Genomic DNA, 17716 nt, shown 5'->3' with positions numbered 1-17716 from the left:
TCTACAAAAAGTTATTAAATTCACCAACTCAAATATTTTTAGGTTATGGATATGGCGAGAAACCAAAAACTAATTGATTGGCTATGGCGTTAGCGTTATGGTATGGCACCATTAATCGATTACATTCCTTTCCATAAGGTAGGTTCGATCAGCTGATTTATCTGGATATGGCTTTATGGTTATAAGTCACCATTAATTCGCCCTTTTGCCTGATGCAGTTCCGGTACGCTCCGGTAACACAGCTCCATTAAGGTGCTATCCCGACCATCTCGGGAACGATTTATATGGCCACATTAAACCTTCATGCCATGCCTCCCTCCCCACCCCCAAGTTCCATGAGTTTTTTTCGCATAGAACACCTTTCTGCGTTGGCAGCCTTCGGCCGCGCTTATAAAAAATTACCCTGGGTGGGTCCGACACCAGTTTGGAGATCAAAACTAAATGCGCGCAAAACACGTTTCTGCATTAGTATGTGTGTGTGTCCAACAAATCTGCCAAAAAACACACAACCACATGAATATTTCAATCGATTTTTTGCTTATATCTTTTGACAGAAATAAAAATTTATATTTCTAAAAACGGAGGTCGAGCCGCGTTGTTGTTGTAGCAATGCTCGCCCCACCTAATAGCCGCGACCGATCACAAATTGTCATCAATATCCTCTAACGGGAGTCCAAGGAAACTTGCCGTTTCAACAGGGGTGGACCATAAGGAAAGGGGTGTTAGAGGCGTTGGTTCCACATTACAATTAAAGAGATGGTTGGTGTCATGTGGGGACACATTGCAAGCAGGGCATACATTTTGTATGTCGGGGTTGATTCTGGATAGGTAAGAGTTTAACCTGTTACAGTATCCAGAACGAAGTTGAGCAAGAGTGACACGCGTTTCCCTGGGGAGTATGCGTTCCTCTTCTGCGAGTTCTGGATATTTTTCTTCAAGTACTGGATTCACCGGGCAATTCCCGACATAAAGGTCCGACGCCTGTCTATGGAGTTCACCAAGGACCTGCTTGTGTTTTTCCGCTTCATACGGCTGGGTTCTCAGGTGCCGTATTTCCTCAAAATGCTTACGGAGATGACTCCTTAGGCCCCTAGGCGGTGCTGGTTCGTCAATCAGATGTCTGTTGGGATGCCCAGGTTTATGGGTATTCAGCAGAAACTGTTTGGTCAGCATCTCATTTCTCTCCCTGATGGGGAGGATTCTCGCCTCATTATGCAGATGGTGTTCTGGGGACATAAGAAGACAGCCCGTGGCGATTCTGAGAGCAGTATTTTGGCAGGCCTGTAGTTTCTTCGAGTGGGTGGTTTTTAGGCTTGGCGACCATATGGGTGACGCGTAGCACGTAATCGGCTGGCTAATTGCTTTGTATGTGGTCAAGAGCGTTTCTTTATCTTTTCCCCAGGTACTGCCAGCAAGGGATTTGAGGATTTTATTACGGCTCTGAATTCTTGGAACAATTGCGGTTGCGTGCGCACCAAAATGTAGATCCTGATCAAACGTCACACCCAAGATTTTGGGGTGTAGGACAGTCGGTAGCGTAGTGCCATCGACGTGGATGTTCAATATGGTCGACATTTGGGGCGTCCATGTTGTAAATAAGGTCGCGGAAGATTTAGTCGGTGACAATGCCAGGTTTCGCGAGGCGAAAAAACTGCGAGAGATCAGGGAGATAGCCGTTTATTTTATTGCATAGCTCATCGATCTTTGGGCCTGGGCCTGTGGCCATTATTGTGCAGTCATCGGCGTAGGAAACGATTGTGACTCCTTCCGGTGGTGAAGGTAGCTTAGATATGTAGAAATTAAACAAAAGCGGGGATAGGACACCACCCTGTGGCACCCCTTGTTTAATTCTCCTTTGTTTTGATGTTTCGTTTCTGAATTGCACCGATGCCTGCCGACCACCCAGACAATTTGCGGTCCACCTTTTAAGACATGGGGGAAGGGTAGACCCTTCCAGGTCTTGCAGTAACGAGCCATGGTTGACCGTATCAAAAGCTTTTGATAGGTCTAACGCTACGAGTACTGTTCTATGGTGGGGATATTGATTCAAACCGCAATTTATCTGGGTGCTAATGACATTTAGCGCGGAGGTAGTGCTATGGAGTTTTCTGAAGCCATGCTGATGAGGGGCTAGCTGCAAATGTGCTTGGAAATAAGGGAGCAAAATGGCTTCAAGCGTCTTTGCCACTGGCGATAGGAGAGATATAGGACGATATGACTCACCTACGTTAGCTGGTTTCCCAGGCTTTAGTAGCGGGATCACCTTGGCCATTTTCCATTTCTCGGGTATGACAAAGGTGGAAAGAGACAGGTTGAAGACATGCGCTAAATATTTGAAACCCTCTTTCCCTAGGTTTTTAAGCATCGGCATGGCTATGCCGTCTGGGCCCACTGCTTTGGATGGTTTAGCGCGACCAATGGCGTCCTCAACCTCTCTAGCGGTGATGGTAATTGGTGACGCGCTGAGTTTGTGTTTATGTGCGTGTCTATTGGCTCTCCGTCTATCTTTGTCGGCCGTAGGATGCATTATATATTGTCGGCAGAAAGCGCTCGCGCATTTTTTCGCATCCGACAGCACCTTATCGCCAAAGGCGATGGAAACTTTGTCTTTGTGCTTAGTCGGATTCGATAGGGACTTTACGGTGGACCAAAGTTTACCTACACCGGTAGAGAGGTTACAACCTCTTAGGTGCTCTTCCCATTTCGCCCGCTTGTGTTCGTCCACAAGCAATCTGATGCGTTGGTTTATATCCCTTATTTGGGGGTCGCCTGGATCAAGCTGTCTTATAAGGTCGCGTTCCCTCGCTAAGCTCGCGGCCTCCGCCGGGAAGTGGGGCCGGATTTCGGGAATTCTCCCGGCGGGAATGAAATGTGCCGAGGCGGATTCAATGACCTTACGGAAGGCACGCTCCCCTTGGCGGGCATCAGTCGGGATAGGGAGGGCAGCAAAGCTGCTGTCTGTTGCAGATTTATATTCTTCCCACTTTCCTTTTTTGAAGTTTATGAAAGTGCGTTTTTCGGTGACGATGAAGTCGGCGGTACGCTCGAACGAAATAAGTATGGGCAGGTGGTCGGATGCCAATGTTACCATCGGCTGCCAGTTGACGCAGTTTACGAGTTCTGCGCTCACGATTGAGATATCTGGCGAGCTATGACAGCTTCCTACCATACGTGTGGGGGCGTCTCCGTTTATTGTGCAGAACGTCGTTTCGTCTATTTGATCCGCCAACATCTCACCCCTACTGTCCGCCCGCAAGTATGAATGCCATAGGTCGTGATGGGCATTGAAATCGCCTAAGATAATGCGATTGTTGCCAGTGAGTAAGGCCTCGATATTGGGGCGGTATCCACTGGGGCAACAGGTGACAGGAGGGATGTAGATGTTGATGATTTCTAGATTTGCATCGCCTGACCGGACAGATAGGCCTTGACGTTCTAAGACATTGTCACTGAGGTCGATGCCAGGATCAAATATATGATATTGCACAGAGTGGTGTATAATAAACGCGAGGCCGCCTCCATTTCCGCTCTCGCGGTCTTTCCTGTGGACATTATAACCAGAGCAGGTCTGCAATGCAGATCTTGCTGTGAGTTTAGTCTCTTGAATCGCAGCAATGCGGATGTTGTGCCGCTTCATGAAATCGACTATCTCCGTAATCTTCCCAGTTAGTCCATTACAGTTGAACTGCAGAATTCTGAAGTGCATGAGGGGTGACGCCGCCACTCTAGGGGTAAGTGAGGGGTGACTACGCCTAGGTTGTGGAAGGCCAGGACGCAATTGCTGTTGTGGCCTTGGGACTGGGCGCCCTTGGGCAAGCATTGGGGTACCCGGGTGATTTGGGTTTGTGACCTGGCAACATGGCGCGATGAAACCCGTCGAGGGGTTGCCGTCGCGGAGACCAGAACATCTAGGAAAGTGGCACCACCCAAGGCAGGAGCTGCATTGAGCGGATGTCGCAAACCTATATATTCTGTGCTGGCAGACGGTGCAAACGGAGGCAGGGACTAAGAGTCTGTTTCCCTGACCTGCACGATTGCTGCCAGAAAAGAGGGGGGGGGGGGGGGGGGGAGAAGAAGACGGGGGCAGGGGCTGATGCTCAGCATTGCTACCAGCTCTACTACGAAGGTAGTAGTTATGAGTGGTATCAGCTGTTTGAGTTGTTGGCGCCGTGGGGCGCGAGCAGCAGCGGGTACTTGTTGTGGCTTGCTGAGCAGCGAAGCTGCTGGAAGGTAGTGGGGATACGCTTAGGCGTAGACTACGGGACGCCCTTCGGCATGAGCAGCAAGGAGCCACAAAAGATTTATAAAAGTTACGTGGACGTCGGGTTTTGGGATCAAGCCCAGAACAACCTGTCCGATGCAACCATCCCTTGCACGATGCACACTGAACAGAGTATGACCGTCCTAAAAAGATTCTTTTCTGGCAAATGCAGCAAAACCATTTCTCAGGACCGGGGTCAGGAGACGGACCCGGATTGGGTTCGATACCTTCCCGGAGTAAGAGAATATGTAGCAGTCCTGCTGCAAGGAGCTGCTGGGAGGATGACAATTTTGTGGGAGGGACGAAACAAATTAAATGGGGTCACACTGAAATGACAGTCCTTGGTCGGGAAAAATTCCGAGTCGCTCCGGTACATAGAACCGACTGCCTTGGGAAGCGGTCGAGCCGCGTCCTTTGATACCACGTTTGACAATTTTCGATAAAAATTAGGTGGTCCACCGTCTTGTAAAACGTTACGGCATATTTTCGCACAAGTTTGACCTAACTAAGATCAGTACAGCTGGCGTTGAGTTGTTCGATCGTGGCATGGAATCGTATTCATTCTCATGCAGGTATGTATTATCGTTTTACCTCTGGGTGACTAGGGACTCGAGATATAGGCCAAAACGTGGACCCGTGAACGCCTAGATAGTGTTTTACATTATGGGTATCAAATTGAAGCTGTTGATGAGTGTTTTAGTACAGGGTAGTTTTCATACCAATTGGTGGCTAGGGTCTCGAGATATAGGCCAAAACGTGGTTCAGGGTAACACTAGGATGTGTTTTTAAATTATGGATATCAAATTGAAGCTGTTGATGTGTGCTTTAGTACAGAGTAAGTTTTATGCCGCTGGGTGACTAGGGTCTCGAGATATAGACCAAAACGTGGACCCGGATACACCTAGAATGTGTTTTTACATTATGGGTATCAAATTGAAGCTGTTAATGTGTGCTTTAGTACAGAGTAAGTTTTACACCGCTGAGCGACTAGGGTCTCGAGATATAGGCCAAAACGTGGACCCGGATACACCTAGAATGTGTTTTTACATTATGGGTATCAAATTGAAGCTGTTAATGTGTGCTTTAGTACAGAGTAAATTTTACACCACTGAGTGACTAGGGTCTCGAGATATAGACCAAAACATGGACCCGGATACCCCTAGAATGTGTGTGTATTATGGATATCAAATGAAAGCTGTTGCTGAGAGCTTTAAAGTGATTTTCATTGTGATATTCGATTTAGTCGCATCAACCTGGCAAAACTGATAAATATGCATGCGAAGCCGAAATAAAGACTTGAATTAATAATACCCACATACGTATTTACATACGTCCTATTCGATTTGCCTAAAATTTGGTATATAAATTTGCCTATATTAGTATTTACGATGCTTTTTTCCGGGAAGTAGACCAGAGACGGACTGGGACTGTGATTAGGACTAAGACTGGGACTGAGACTGAGACTCGGAGTGGGACTGGGACTGAAACTCGGAATGGGACTGGAACAAAATACATACCACCAAGGATGTGAAAAACTTGAGAGAAGAGAAAAGAGAGAAGAAAAAGACTGAGAAAGAGATAGAATGAGAAGAATATGGTGATAGATGAAGCGAAAAATACGGAGGGAGGAGAGAATACAAAGATTAGGAAAAAGTGTAGAGGGGAGAGGGCAGAGTTAGACGGAAAAAGCTTATTAAAATGTATGCAGATAGACCAAAAATTTATGGCAGAACAACGTCTGCCGGTTTTGCTAGTATATTATAATTATTAATAGCAGCCTAAAAAAATTTAATACATGATATGATTATTAATATAACTACATCTTTTTATAAACATCACTATCCGGTATGTAGTCTTTTTATCTATTTGTTGTGTAGATGCTGGTTGTCCGGCGTATGCACCCGCTGCTAAACATGATTGTCGTGTCTGTTTTTTGGTGGTCCAATTGGTAAATTTTCTTCGAAAATTTCACGTAAACACGAATAAATCATGCTTACCTCCATCTTCTAGTGGATGTTCCCATACCCAAGCTTGTTTAGCTTCCTCGAACCGGGAAGGATCTTGTAATGCAGATGGCGGTATTAATATATCATCAAAGAATCCAAGGGTATGTATGTATGGGAAGCGTCATCCTCCTTTATGATTATTAAATCTTTAAGCGATACGATATCTTTCGGCGCAATGCAGAGACCCAAATTTAATAAAACCTGTTACAATAAAATGCAAGTTTAGTAATTTCACATACACATACAAATAGAATGAACTTACTTTATTGGCCAATTTTCGTTTGATCTCGTCCCTTATTGCCTCCACCAATTCCAAATTTCGGTGCTATACGGATGGTGTTGTTGTTGTTGTTGTAGCGATAAGGTTGCTCCCCGAAGGCTTTGGGAAGTGTTATCGATGTAATGGTCCTTTGCCGAATACAGATCCGGTACGCTCCAGCACCACAGCACCGTTAAGGTGCTAGCCCGACCATCTCGGGAACGATTTATGTGGCCACATTAAACCTTCAGGCCATTCCCTCCCTCCCCCAAGTTCCATGAGGAGCTTGGGGTCGCCAGAGCCTCGTCTGTTAGTGAAACAGGATTCGCCGCGGATAGGTGAGGTTGACAATTGGGTTTGGAGAAGCTATATATTGCGCTGGCAACCTGAAGGGTTGCGCTACACAGCCCCTTGAATCTGGTATTTAAGTCGCCTCTTACGACAGGCATACCTACCGCGGGAATATTCTGACCCCCTAACCCGCTGTGGCTGTCCTTCAATTCTGCGTTCTGTAAAAATTAAAGTGGTTATTAGAAGTGTAAAGGGCATTAATAAGCTTCTCGAAAGATAACCTAAGGATCCTAACAGCTATTCTTACAGGACACTGAAGACTGAATAGTCACATGCAAAACTGGGTATAATATCGAAAAACACATACCTATTTTGTGATCGAACAGCGGAGACGACGGACCATATCCTCCTAGAGTGTAACGCAATCTCAAGACAAAGGGCTAAGTTTATGGGCTCACCATGGGCAGACCATTTTCACATCAAATCCCGCAAGCCAGGTGAACTGCCAAGTTTCATCAGAAATGTCGGCTTGGATGAGGTGGCGGTAGCCACGGTTATACCACACACCCGGACTTGGCATGGCGTAGCCCAGGGTTATTTTTTATATGCGCGGCCTAAGGCCGCCAACGCAGAAAGGTGTTCTGCGCAAAAATACTATGGATCCCACCCCCGGGTTCGGAAGTACCCGCGGCTCTTTTTTCGGTTTTTCGTTAATATCTTTTGAACGGGTAAAAAAAGTTAACTTCCGCTTCCGGATTCTTGAACTAGACGTGAATACGCGTCTTTTGATACCTCACTCAAAAAAAGGCCCAATTTTAGGGTGAGACCCCTAAACTGCACAATTACCAAAACAGCTGATCTTTTGTTTAATAATAATCAGCGCTATTCTGCATTTCGACTTGGATTGGAATTTTTTCGATTTGGCAATTTTGGTATTCTGTGTTCCAATCTCTTTCGATCCAACTTCGAATCGTTCGATTTTTTGTATTCTGCATTTCGATCGTAGTTCCGTTTTTCTAAGTTACAAATTAGTTGGCGGAAAAATATTTTCTTTTTATTTTTTTATTAATTTATAACAGAATTTTAACAAAAATGTAAGTAAAACTTGTTAAGAAACGTAGAAGGCTTGATGATGATTGTTTTTTATGTTTCCAGGTCAAAAACAACATGTCGATGTCGAAGTCCTTGGACGTATTTGCCCCGCAAAAGTATCTAACACATACTTGAAAGCATCGTTTTTAAGTCGAAAGTTTTTTTTTGAACCTAAATAAGAAAATAAGTCATTAAACTTTACCACTTTTTAGATCAATTTCTTACAATTCGTCACTCATCTCAAATGGATTACACAAATCTCGCAATATTTGCCTTTCCATTCTCGCCTGGCAATTTTCGTATACGTTGCTTTCCAACTCCATAAATAATGCCGCGGCTATTGATTCCATTATAATAGACAGCTATGATTTGTGTCTGTTCGTTGGGTCCAGTTATATGCCAAAGCAAGCTGCCGGCGTAGAGGAAGGTGAAGCGAAAACGTAAACAATCCTTGCGGAAAGAATAAATCAACCTTTATAAAGTATTAAGGCCAGTTCAATGAAATTGGTATCCTTAAAATTCAGAAAATGTTAACTATATTCGTGCAGGAATCCGTTTTAACAAAACTTGGTGGCCACGGCAGGGAATTGGCCAAAAGGACGACAAAAACACACTTACAATTATGAAAGCAATTCGCTCGAAAAAATATAACAGTGCGGCAATATATTCTAATGCTTTTGTTTGTACAAAATGGCGTGGATAATAAAATATAAACGTTTTTCAGTGTTTTTTACAAATTTTCTTTAATTTATTTTGTTCCAATGTTCACACATTCCGTACCAACAGCTGAATTCGAAAAAACATTTGCTCTTCCTCTTCTCTTTACGATTCCGTCGTAATGCAGAATACCAAACTTCGATTGAAGCGGAGCGTAGAACGGGAACGTAATCGAAATGCAGAATAGGGGTGAATAATAATAATAATAAATGTCGTCACAACTACTTCCTTTTTCCGATACCTTAGTAGTCGATGCAAAAGCACTGAGTACTCGTTGCAAAAGTATCGACTACAAATTTTGTTGGTATCGGGTCAAAAGTGTGAATACCTAATTGTATTTTCTAGTATCGTTTCATGCCTAAGACTCCTTACTGGTTTACTTGTGTAGTTCTAATAATTTTTACTGAAGCAGATACACTCGCTCAAATGGATAAAAGTGATCTATATATCGATTACCTCTGTCGGACCTGTATGATTAAACTGGAAGCATTCAGGTCTGAAGACAGCACTACACCACAACATCAATCTATCTTTGAAACTATTGAGGAATGCGACGAATTACGAATAACTGACTTGTTATCCAGCACAATACCCCAAATAGTGGAAGTGCAGCTAAGTGACGAGCTACCAAAAAAAATTTGTTGTAAATGCTTGCACCAATTGATAAGTGTGTATCGGTTCCAAAAATTGTGCGTGCAATCCGACCATAAGATGCGAGAAATGGTTTCTAAAAAAGGTAATAGTCTAGTTGAGGGGTCGACTGCTAATACGCTACCAAAAATATCGAGAGAGGTGTCAAACGACGCGTCTTGAAATCAGTATTAATAATCCGAAGGCGGAGAATAAAAATTTTAACTCGTTCAAAAGATATTAACGAAAAACCGGATAAAGACCCTCGGGTACCTCCGAAACCGGGGGTGGGATCCATAGTATTTTTGCACAGAACACCTTTCTGCGTTGGCGGCCTTCGGCCGCGCTTATAAAAAATAACCCTGGGCTACGCCATGCCAAGTCCGGGTGTGTGGTATAACCGTGGCTACCGCCACGGTGATGCACACTTTTTTTTGGGGGTACAACACAACAACAACCACATGGAAATCGCCAACTTCAACTGCAAATATCTCCGGACAGAGATAAAATTTTTCTTTTCCGCCATCGGATTATTGTTCTCGAGATTAATACGCGTCTTTTGACACCTCTCTCAATATTTTTGGTAGCGTATTAGCAGTCGACCCCTCCACTAGACTATTACCCTAAAAAATGGGATGATTTAAACATGTCGATGATGGAGGCAGCAATTGAAGATGAAGTATTACCAAACGACACAGATTCATACCCGTTGAGCAGTTGCCAGCCCAAATGCACTCCTCGAAACTCACTTCTTCCAGAAACCGAAACGGCTCTTGAAGGCAGACAGCAAGCAATTGAGTCGGAATCAGCACAATGGAGTACTGCTGAACATTTACTAAAAAACGAATTACTGGATTTTTGTGAAAATTCGCAAGGCGAGTTAAGCGAATTTATCAAAAACGATCCCATTGAAGATGAAGAAAATACTGAATATAGCGATACAATCCAAGCGCAAGGTGAGTTAAGTGAATTTATCAAAAACGAGCCCATTGAAGATGATGAAGAAAATACCGAATATAGCGACACAATTCATTCAACAACCTCTGTGACCAAAGCAGAATTTACAACGGAAGAGCAAAAAGTAACTGTGCCGTAAGTATAAGGATTATATTGCTAACTTTTTGTTTTATGTATGTATGTATCGCGCCTATTAGCTCGTCCCCAGCTAACATAGGATACCATAAGGAGCAGCGTTAGGATACTCAGCGCAATGCTCACGTCATTTTAGGGTGGCTCGGAAGATGCTCGAATTGGAGCGTATTCGACGTAGAAAATATTCTTTGAAAATGTAAGAAGAAAGTGGTTCCTTTTGAGGGACTCATTACTTCTACTTTGATAGAATTTTATACTTCTCGATAATTGAAATTTTTCGAAAATTTTTTTTTTGGTTCTCGTAGTTTGGGCTAATAATTGAGCAATAACCGCCAAAAGGGCTGGACAAGATTATGTTTGAATTTCTGTTTGTGATAGAAACCGACAGTCCACCGAAGCCCTACTACATCGCACGTTTAGTTGTAAACTGATTAAACTCAAAATTTTGACTTTTTTAGATTTTTCGATATACCAACAAAAGCAACTAAGAAGATTATGCTGACATTTATCGAATACTCAGATAGACCAAAATAGCGGACATATATGCCTTTGAATCTCAATTCTATAATGGAAGTCTATGAAAAAATAAAACTTTGCGTTTTCCCAACAAAATAAAATTTTGAATTACATCTGTTTACAATAAAATGGGCCACATATTGGAACCAAGTTACAATTTTGAATTAAGCGCAAATCAAGGCTGTTTGTTTATATTTTTTGGTGCTTGCAATTTATCCGTTAAGTCTTATGTAAAGGAAAATTTGTCGATTTGGGGCAAATTTTTTTACCATTTCGTTTGAAAGATTTGTAAAATTTTAAAATATAAGGTCATGACATGCCTAGAAGGTTTAATGTGGTCATGTTAATCATTTCCGATATGGTCGCACTATTACGTTAATGGTGCTTGGTTACCGGAACATACGGGATCTATATTCGGCAAAGGACTATTAACATGTATAACACTCCCCAAAGCCTTCGGGGAATGTCTTTATCGTTAATACAAGAAGATTTAAGCTTTAAGGTGATATATACATATTTGTTTATACTTTATACAAAAAAAAATGCGACATACCCTTTTTCCCGTTTTTCACAGTTTGACGTCTTTTTTTATGTAGGTTAGAGTGGCCACCGCTGCGAGCACTAGTGCAGTCGGTTCTATGTACCGGAGCGACTCGGGATTTTTCCCGACCAAGGACTGTCATTTCAGTGTGACCCCATCTAATTTGTTTCGTCCCTCCCACAAATTGTCATCCTCCCAGCAGCTCCTTGCAGCAGGACTGCTCCATATTCTCTTACTCCGGGAAGGCATCGAATCCAATCGGGGTCCGTCTCCTGCCCCGGTCCTGAGAAAAGAATCTTTTTAGGACGGTCATACTCTGTTCAGTGTGTCTCGTGCAAGGGATGGTTGCATCGGACAGGTTGTTCTGGGCTTGATCCCAAAACGCGACGTCCACGTAACTTTTATAAATCTTTTGTGGCTCCTTGCTGTTCACGCCCAAGGGCGTCCCGTAGTCTACACCTTAGCGCCCCCTCAATACCTTCCAGCAGCCCCGCTGCTCAGCAAGCCACAACAAGTACCCGCTGCTGCTCGCGCCCCACGGCGCCAACAACTCAAACAGCTGACATCACTCATAACTACTACCTTCGTAGTAGAGTTGGTAGCAATGCTGAGCATCAGCCCCTGCCCCCGTCTTCTCCCCCCCCCCCCCCCCTTGTTGTTGTTGTAGCAATGCTCGCCCCACCTAATAGCCGCGATCAATCACAAATTGTCATCAATATCCTCTAACGGGAGTCCAAGGAAACTTGCCGTTTCAACAGGGGGGACCATAAGGAAAGGGGTGTTAGAGGCGTTGGCTCCACATTACAATTGAAGAGAGGGTTGGTGTCATGTGGGGACACGTTGCAAGCGGGGCATACATTTTGTATGTCGGGGTTGATTCTGGATAGGTAAGAGTTTAACCTGTTACAGTATCCAGAACGAAGTTGAGCAAGAGTGACACGCGTTTCCCTGTGGAGTATGCGTTCCTCTTCCGCAAGTTTTGGATAATTTTCGTTAAGCACTGGATTCACCGGGCAATTCCCGGCATAAAGGTCCGACGCCTGTTTATGGAGTTCACCAAGGACCTGCTTGTGTTTTTTCACTTCATACGGCTGGGTTCTCAGGTGCCGTATTTCCTCACAATGCTTACGGAGATGACTCCTTAAGCCCCTAGGCGGTGCTGGTTCATCAATCAGATGTCTGTTGGGATGCCCAGGTTTCTGGATATTCAACAGGAACTGTTTGGTCAGCATCTCATTTCTCTCCCTGATGGGGAGTATTCTCGCCTCATTATGCAGATGGTGTTCTGGGGACATAAGAAGACAGCTCCCCCCCCCCCCCCCCCCCCCCCCCTCTTTTCCGGCAGCAATCGTGCAGGTCAGGGAAACAGACTCTTAGTCCCTACCTCCGTTTGCACCGTCTGCCAGCATAGAATATATAGGTTTGCGACATCCGCCCAATGCAGCTCCTTACTTGGGTGGTGCCACTTTCCCAGATGTTCTGGTCTCCGCGACGGCAACCCCCGACGGGTTTCATCGCGCCATGTTGCCAGGTCGCAAACCCAAATCATCCGGGTACCCCAATGCTTGCCCAAGGACGCCCAGTCCCAGGGCCACAACAGCAATTGCGTCCTGGCCTTCCACAACCCAGGCGTAGTCACCCGTCACTTACCTCCAGAGTGGCGACGTCTCCCCTTATGCACTTCAGAATCCTGCAGTTAAACTGTAATGGATTAACTGGGAAGATTACGGAGATAGACGATCTGCATTGCAGACCTGCTCTGGGTATAACGTCCACAGGAAAGACCGCGAGAGCGGAAATGGAGGCGGTTATCATACACCACTCTGTGCAATATTATATATTTGATCCTGGCATCGACCGCAGGGACAATGTCTTAGAACGTCAAGGCCTATCTGTCCGGTCAGGCGATGCAAACCTAGAAATCATCAACATCTACATCCCTCCTTCCACCTATTGCCCCAGTGGATACCGCCCTAATATCAGGGCCTTACTCACTGGCAACAGTCGCACTATCTTAGGTGATTTCAATGCCCATCATGATCTATGGCATTCAAACTTGCGGGCGGACAGTAGGGGTGAGATGTTGGCGGATCAAATAGGAGAAACGACGTTCTGCACAATAAACGGAGACGCCCCCACACGTATGGTAGGAAGCTGTCACAGCTCGCCAGATATCTCAATCGTGAGCGCAGAACTCGTAAACTGCGTCAACTGGCAGCCGATGGTAACATTGGCATCCGACCACCTGCCCATACTTATTTCGCTTGAGCGTACCGCCGACTTCATCGTCACTGAAAAACGCACTTTCATAAACTTCAAAAAAGGAAAGTGGGAAGAATATAAATCCTTTACAGACAGCCGCTTTGCTGCCCTCCCTATCCCGACTGATGCCCGCCAAGGGGAGCGTGCCTTCCGTAAGGTCATTAAATCCGCCTCGGCGCATTTCATTCCCGCCGGGAGAATTCCCGAAATCCGGCCCCACTTCCCGGCGGAGGCCGCAAACTTAGCGAGAGAACGTGACCTTATAAGACAGCTTGATCCAGGCGACCCCCAAATAAGGGATATAAACCAACGCATCAGATTGCTTGTGGATGAACACAAGCGGGCGAAATGGGAGGAGCACCTAAGAGGTTGTAACCTCTCTACCGGTGTGGGTAAACTTTGGTCCACCGTAAAGTCCCTATCGAATCCAACTAAGCACAAAGACAAAGTTTCCATCGCCTTTGGCGAGAAAGTGCTGTCGGACGCGAAAAAATGCGCGAGCGCTTTCTGCCGACAATATATAATGCATCCTACGGTCGACAAAGATAGACGGAGAGCCATTAGACATGCACATAAACACAAACTCAGCGCGTCACCAGTCACCATCACCGCTAAAGAGGTTGAGGACGCCATTGGTCGTGCTAAACCATCCAAAGCAGTGGGCCCAGGCGGCATAGCCATGCCGATGCTTAAAAGCCTAGGGAAAGAGGGTTTCAAATATTTAGCGCATGTTTTCAATCTAAAGCCTGGGAAACCAGCTAACGTAGGTGAGTCGTATCGTCCGATATCTCTCCTATCGCCAGTGGCAAAGACGCTTGAAGCCATTTTGCTCCCTTATTTCTAAGCAAATTTGCAGCTAGCCCCTCATCAGCATGGCTTCAGAAAACTCCATAGCACTACCACCGCGCTAAATGCCATTAGCACCCAGATAAATTGCGGTTTAAATCAATACCCCCACCATAGAACAGTACTCGTAGCGCTACACCTATCATCGATACGGTCAACCATGGCTCGTTACTGCAGGACCTGGAAGGGTCTACCCTTCCCCCATGTCTTAAAAGGTGGACCGCAAATTATCTGGTGGTCGGCAGGCATCGGTGCAATTTAGAAACGAAGCATCAAAACCAAGGAGAATTAAACAAGGGGTGCCACAGGGTGGTGTCCCATCCCCACTTTTGTTTAATTTCTACAGATCTAAGCTACCTTCACCACCGGAAGGAGTCACAATCGTTTCCTACGCCGATGACTGCACAATAATGGCCACAGGCCCAGGCCCAAAGATCGATGCGCTATGCAATAAAATAAACGGCTACCTCCCTGATCTCTCCAGTTTTTTCGCCTCGCGAGACCTGGCATTATCACCGACTAAATCTTCCGCGACCTTATTTACAACATGGACGCCCCAAATGGCGACCATTTTGAACATCCACGTCGATGGCACTACGCTACCTACTGTCCTACACCCCAAAATCTTGGGTGTGACGTTTGATCAGGGTCTAAATTTTGGTGAGCACGCAGCCGCAATTGTTCCGAGAATTCAGAGCCGTAACAAAATCCCTCGCTGGCAGTACTTGGGGAAAAGATGAAACGCTCATGACTACATACAAAGCAATTAGCCAGCCGATTACGTGCTACGCGTCACCCATATGGTCGCCATATGGAAGAAACTACAGGCCTGCCAAAATACTGCTCTCAGAATCGCCACGGGCTGTCTTCTTATGTCCCAAGAACACCATCTGCATAATGAGGCGAGAATACTCCCCATCAGGGAGAGAAATGAGATGCTGACCAAATAGTTCCTGTTGAATACCCAGAAACCTTGGCATCCCAACAGACATCTGATTGATGAACCAGCACCGCCAAGGGCTTAAGGAGTCATCTCCGTAAGCATTTTGAGGAAATACGGCGCCTGAGAACCCAGCCGTATGAAGTGAAAAAACACAAGCAGGTCCTTGGTGGACTCCATAAACAGGCGTCGGACCTTTATGCCGGGAATTGCCCGGCGAATCCAGTGCTTAACGAAAATTATCCAAAATTTGCGGAAGAGGAACGCATACTCCCCAGGGAAACGCGTGCCACTCTTGCTCAACTTCGTTCTGGATAATGTAACAGGTTAAACTCTTACCTATCCAGAATCAACCCCGACATACAAAATGTATGCCCCGCTTGCAACTTGTCCCCACATGACACCAACCATCTCTTCAATTGTAATGTGGAACCAACGCCTCTAACACCCCTTTCCTTTTGGTCCACCCCTGTTGAAATGGCAAGTTTCCTTGGACTCCCGTTAGAGGATATTGATGACAATTTGTGATCGGCCGCGGCTATTAGGTGGGGCGAGCATTGCTGCAACAACAACAACAACAACAGCACTAGTGCACTTAGGCCCAAAAAGGTCCCACTGTGATACCACGTGGATCTCTCCCCTACTCAAACCAACAGGTAGATACAGCAAACGTCAGGAGTTTCTTAGGTTCCAACTTTGCCAGATCGTCAAAGAAAAGATATCCCAGAGATTTCTTCCTCCAAAGAGCGGGACAATCGCACAGAAAATGTTTGATTGTTTCTATCTCCTCTTCGTCTTTGCAGCTCCTGCAGTCGTCATAGCGATTACCCAGTCGTTTTGCCTCCGGATTGCTATGTGGCCGGTTATAAGTCCAACCATCCCATTAAAGCTATTGGCAACACATTAAAAATAGTGTCCAGCGCCTCCGCAGGGGTGGTGCGCAGAGCACCCCCACACAGATTAGAGCACTTCTTTGTACCTTCTGGAATACCCGTAGGTTTGATTTAGTATCTAAGCCCGTCCACCAGACCACTGCCCCGTATAAAAGAATTGGTCTAACCACAGCGGTGTAGAGCCACAGGGTAATATCCGGTGATAATTCCTATCTTCGCGCAACAGCTCCTCTACAGCTGTACAGTGCCACCGTTGCTTTTTTCACACGCTCCTCAGCGTTTTCCCTCCAGGATAGTTTCCTATCCAAAATTACTCCTCGGTATTTGGCAGAGTCCCTCAGCGTTAGGGGCATACCCGCTAGCACCGGCAGCTGCAACGCAGGTATCTTTTATTTCCTGGTGAACAGAACCAGTTCAGTTTTGGCTGAATTGACCGATAGACCTTTACTCCTGGTCGAGTTCTCCACCACTCTCAGCTTTGTTTGCATTATATCGCATAGTGTCTGCGGAAACTTCCCGCTAACTAACAGCGCAAGGGCATCAGCATATGCGATTACCCTGCCGCAACCGTCCTTCTCAAGAAGAACCAAGAGCTCATTAAGTGTGGCAACCCATAGAAATGGAGAAAGTAACCCACCCTGTGGGGTGCCCCTCCGTATGTGTGTTGACCACCGTACAGCCTGCCAGATTCGCAACAGTAACTGCTGAACACGTTTCACTAGCCCCCGATCGGCCCCCAAGCCGATTAGTGCATCAGTTATCACAGAGGTCGTAACATTGTTGAAAGCTCCCTCAGTGTCGAGAAAAGCTATGAGTGTGAAGTCCTTGTACGCCAAGGATTTCTCGATCTGGGAGACAACTGCATGCAAGGCCGTCTCCGTGGACTTCGCTTCCATATACGCATGCTGGGATGTCGATAACTTCCCCTCCAAGGACTGCCTTAGTGTACAGTCCAATAACCTCTCGAGTGTCTTCAGCTGGAAAGATGTCAGACAAATAGTCGAAAGTCTTTAGGGGTCACGTGACACGTCCTTACAGGTTATGTAGGTGACCCTTGAATCGTTCCAACCCCGTGGAATATGGTTAAGAACACAAACTCCTTTGAAAATGTTATACAACCACAAAGAACAAAGCTCAATTGTTTGCTGGAGTTGTACCGGAGCCAACCCATCCGGCCCTGGTGCTTTGAAGGACATGAACGACGTTAGAGCCCATTTAATTTTACCCATAGTAATGAACTTCCCCTCATACGGCTCATCAGTGTGATTATCCCTCCAGTTCATTACTTCATCACTAGCGCCCGGAAAGGGCGTACTCAGAAGCAGGCAAAGAGTGCTCTCTGCCGAATCCGTCCATGTCCCATCAGATCC

General features: G+C 45.7%; 2 protein-coding genes, 1 long non-coding RNA gene and 1 pseudogene across 3 annotated transcripts in view; 2 read left to right on the top strand and 2 right to left on the bottom strand.

Annotated features, from left to right (window-relative positions):
• The window catches only part of LOC137248423 (uncharacterized), a 396800-nt gene that overhangs the window by 293764 nt on the left and 85320 nt on the right, over window positions 1–17716 (top strand). The gene's annotated exons all lie outside the window — the stretch shown is intronic.
• Window positions 5983–6975, bottom strand: LOC137247547 (DNA-directed RNA polymerase III subunit RPC8-like; annotated as a pseudogene).
• On the bottom strand, window positions 7864–8768 carry LOC137249274 (uncharacterized). Its single transcript, XR_010952320.1, has 3 exons — window positions 8528–8768; window positions 8135–8421; window positions 7864–8080 (listed from the first exon to the last, which is right to left on the bottom strand). It is a non-coding gene; the product is annotated as an uncharacterized lncRNA (long non-coding RNA).
• Window positions 8969–10983, top strand: LOC137249256 (uncharacterized). Its single transcript, XM_067780583.1, has 3 exons — window positions 8969–9362; window positions 9922–10348; window positions 10807–10983. The coding sequence occupies exons 1-3, from the start codon at window positions 8981–8983 to the stop codon at window positions 10880–10882; spliced, it is 885 nt and encodes a 294-aa protein (XP_067636684.1). The 5' UTR covers window positions 8969–8980; the 3' UTR covers window positions 10883–10983.

This window comes from Eurosta solidaginis, chromosome 4 (genome assembly GCF_040869045.1).
Source record: "Eurosta solidaginis isolate ZX-2024a chromosome 4, ASM4086904v1, whole genome shotgun sequence".
Taxonomy (NCBI): domain Eukaryota; kingdom Metazoa; phylum Arthropoda; class Insecta; order Diptera; family Tephritidae; genus Eurosta; species Eurosta solidaginis.
The sequence above is the reverse complement of the archived record's forward strand: the minus strand, read 5'-3'. Positions and strand labels throughout refer to the sequence as shown.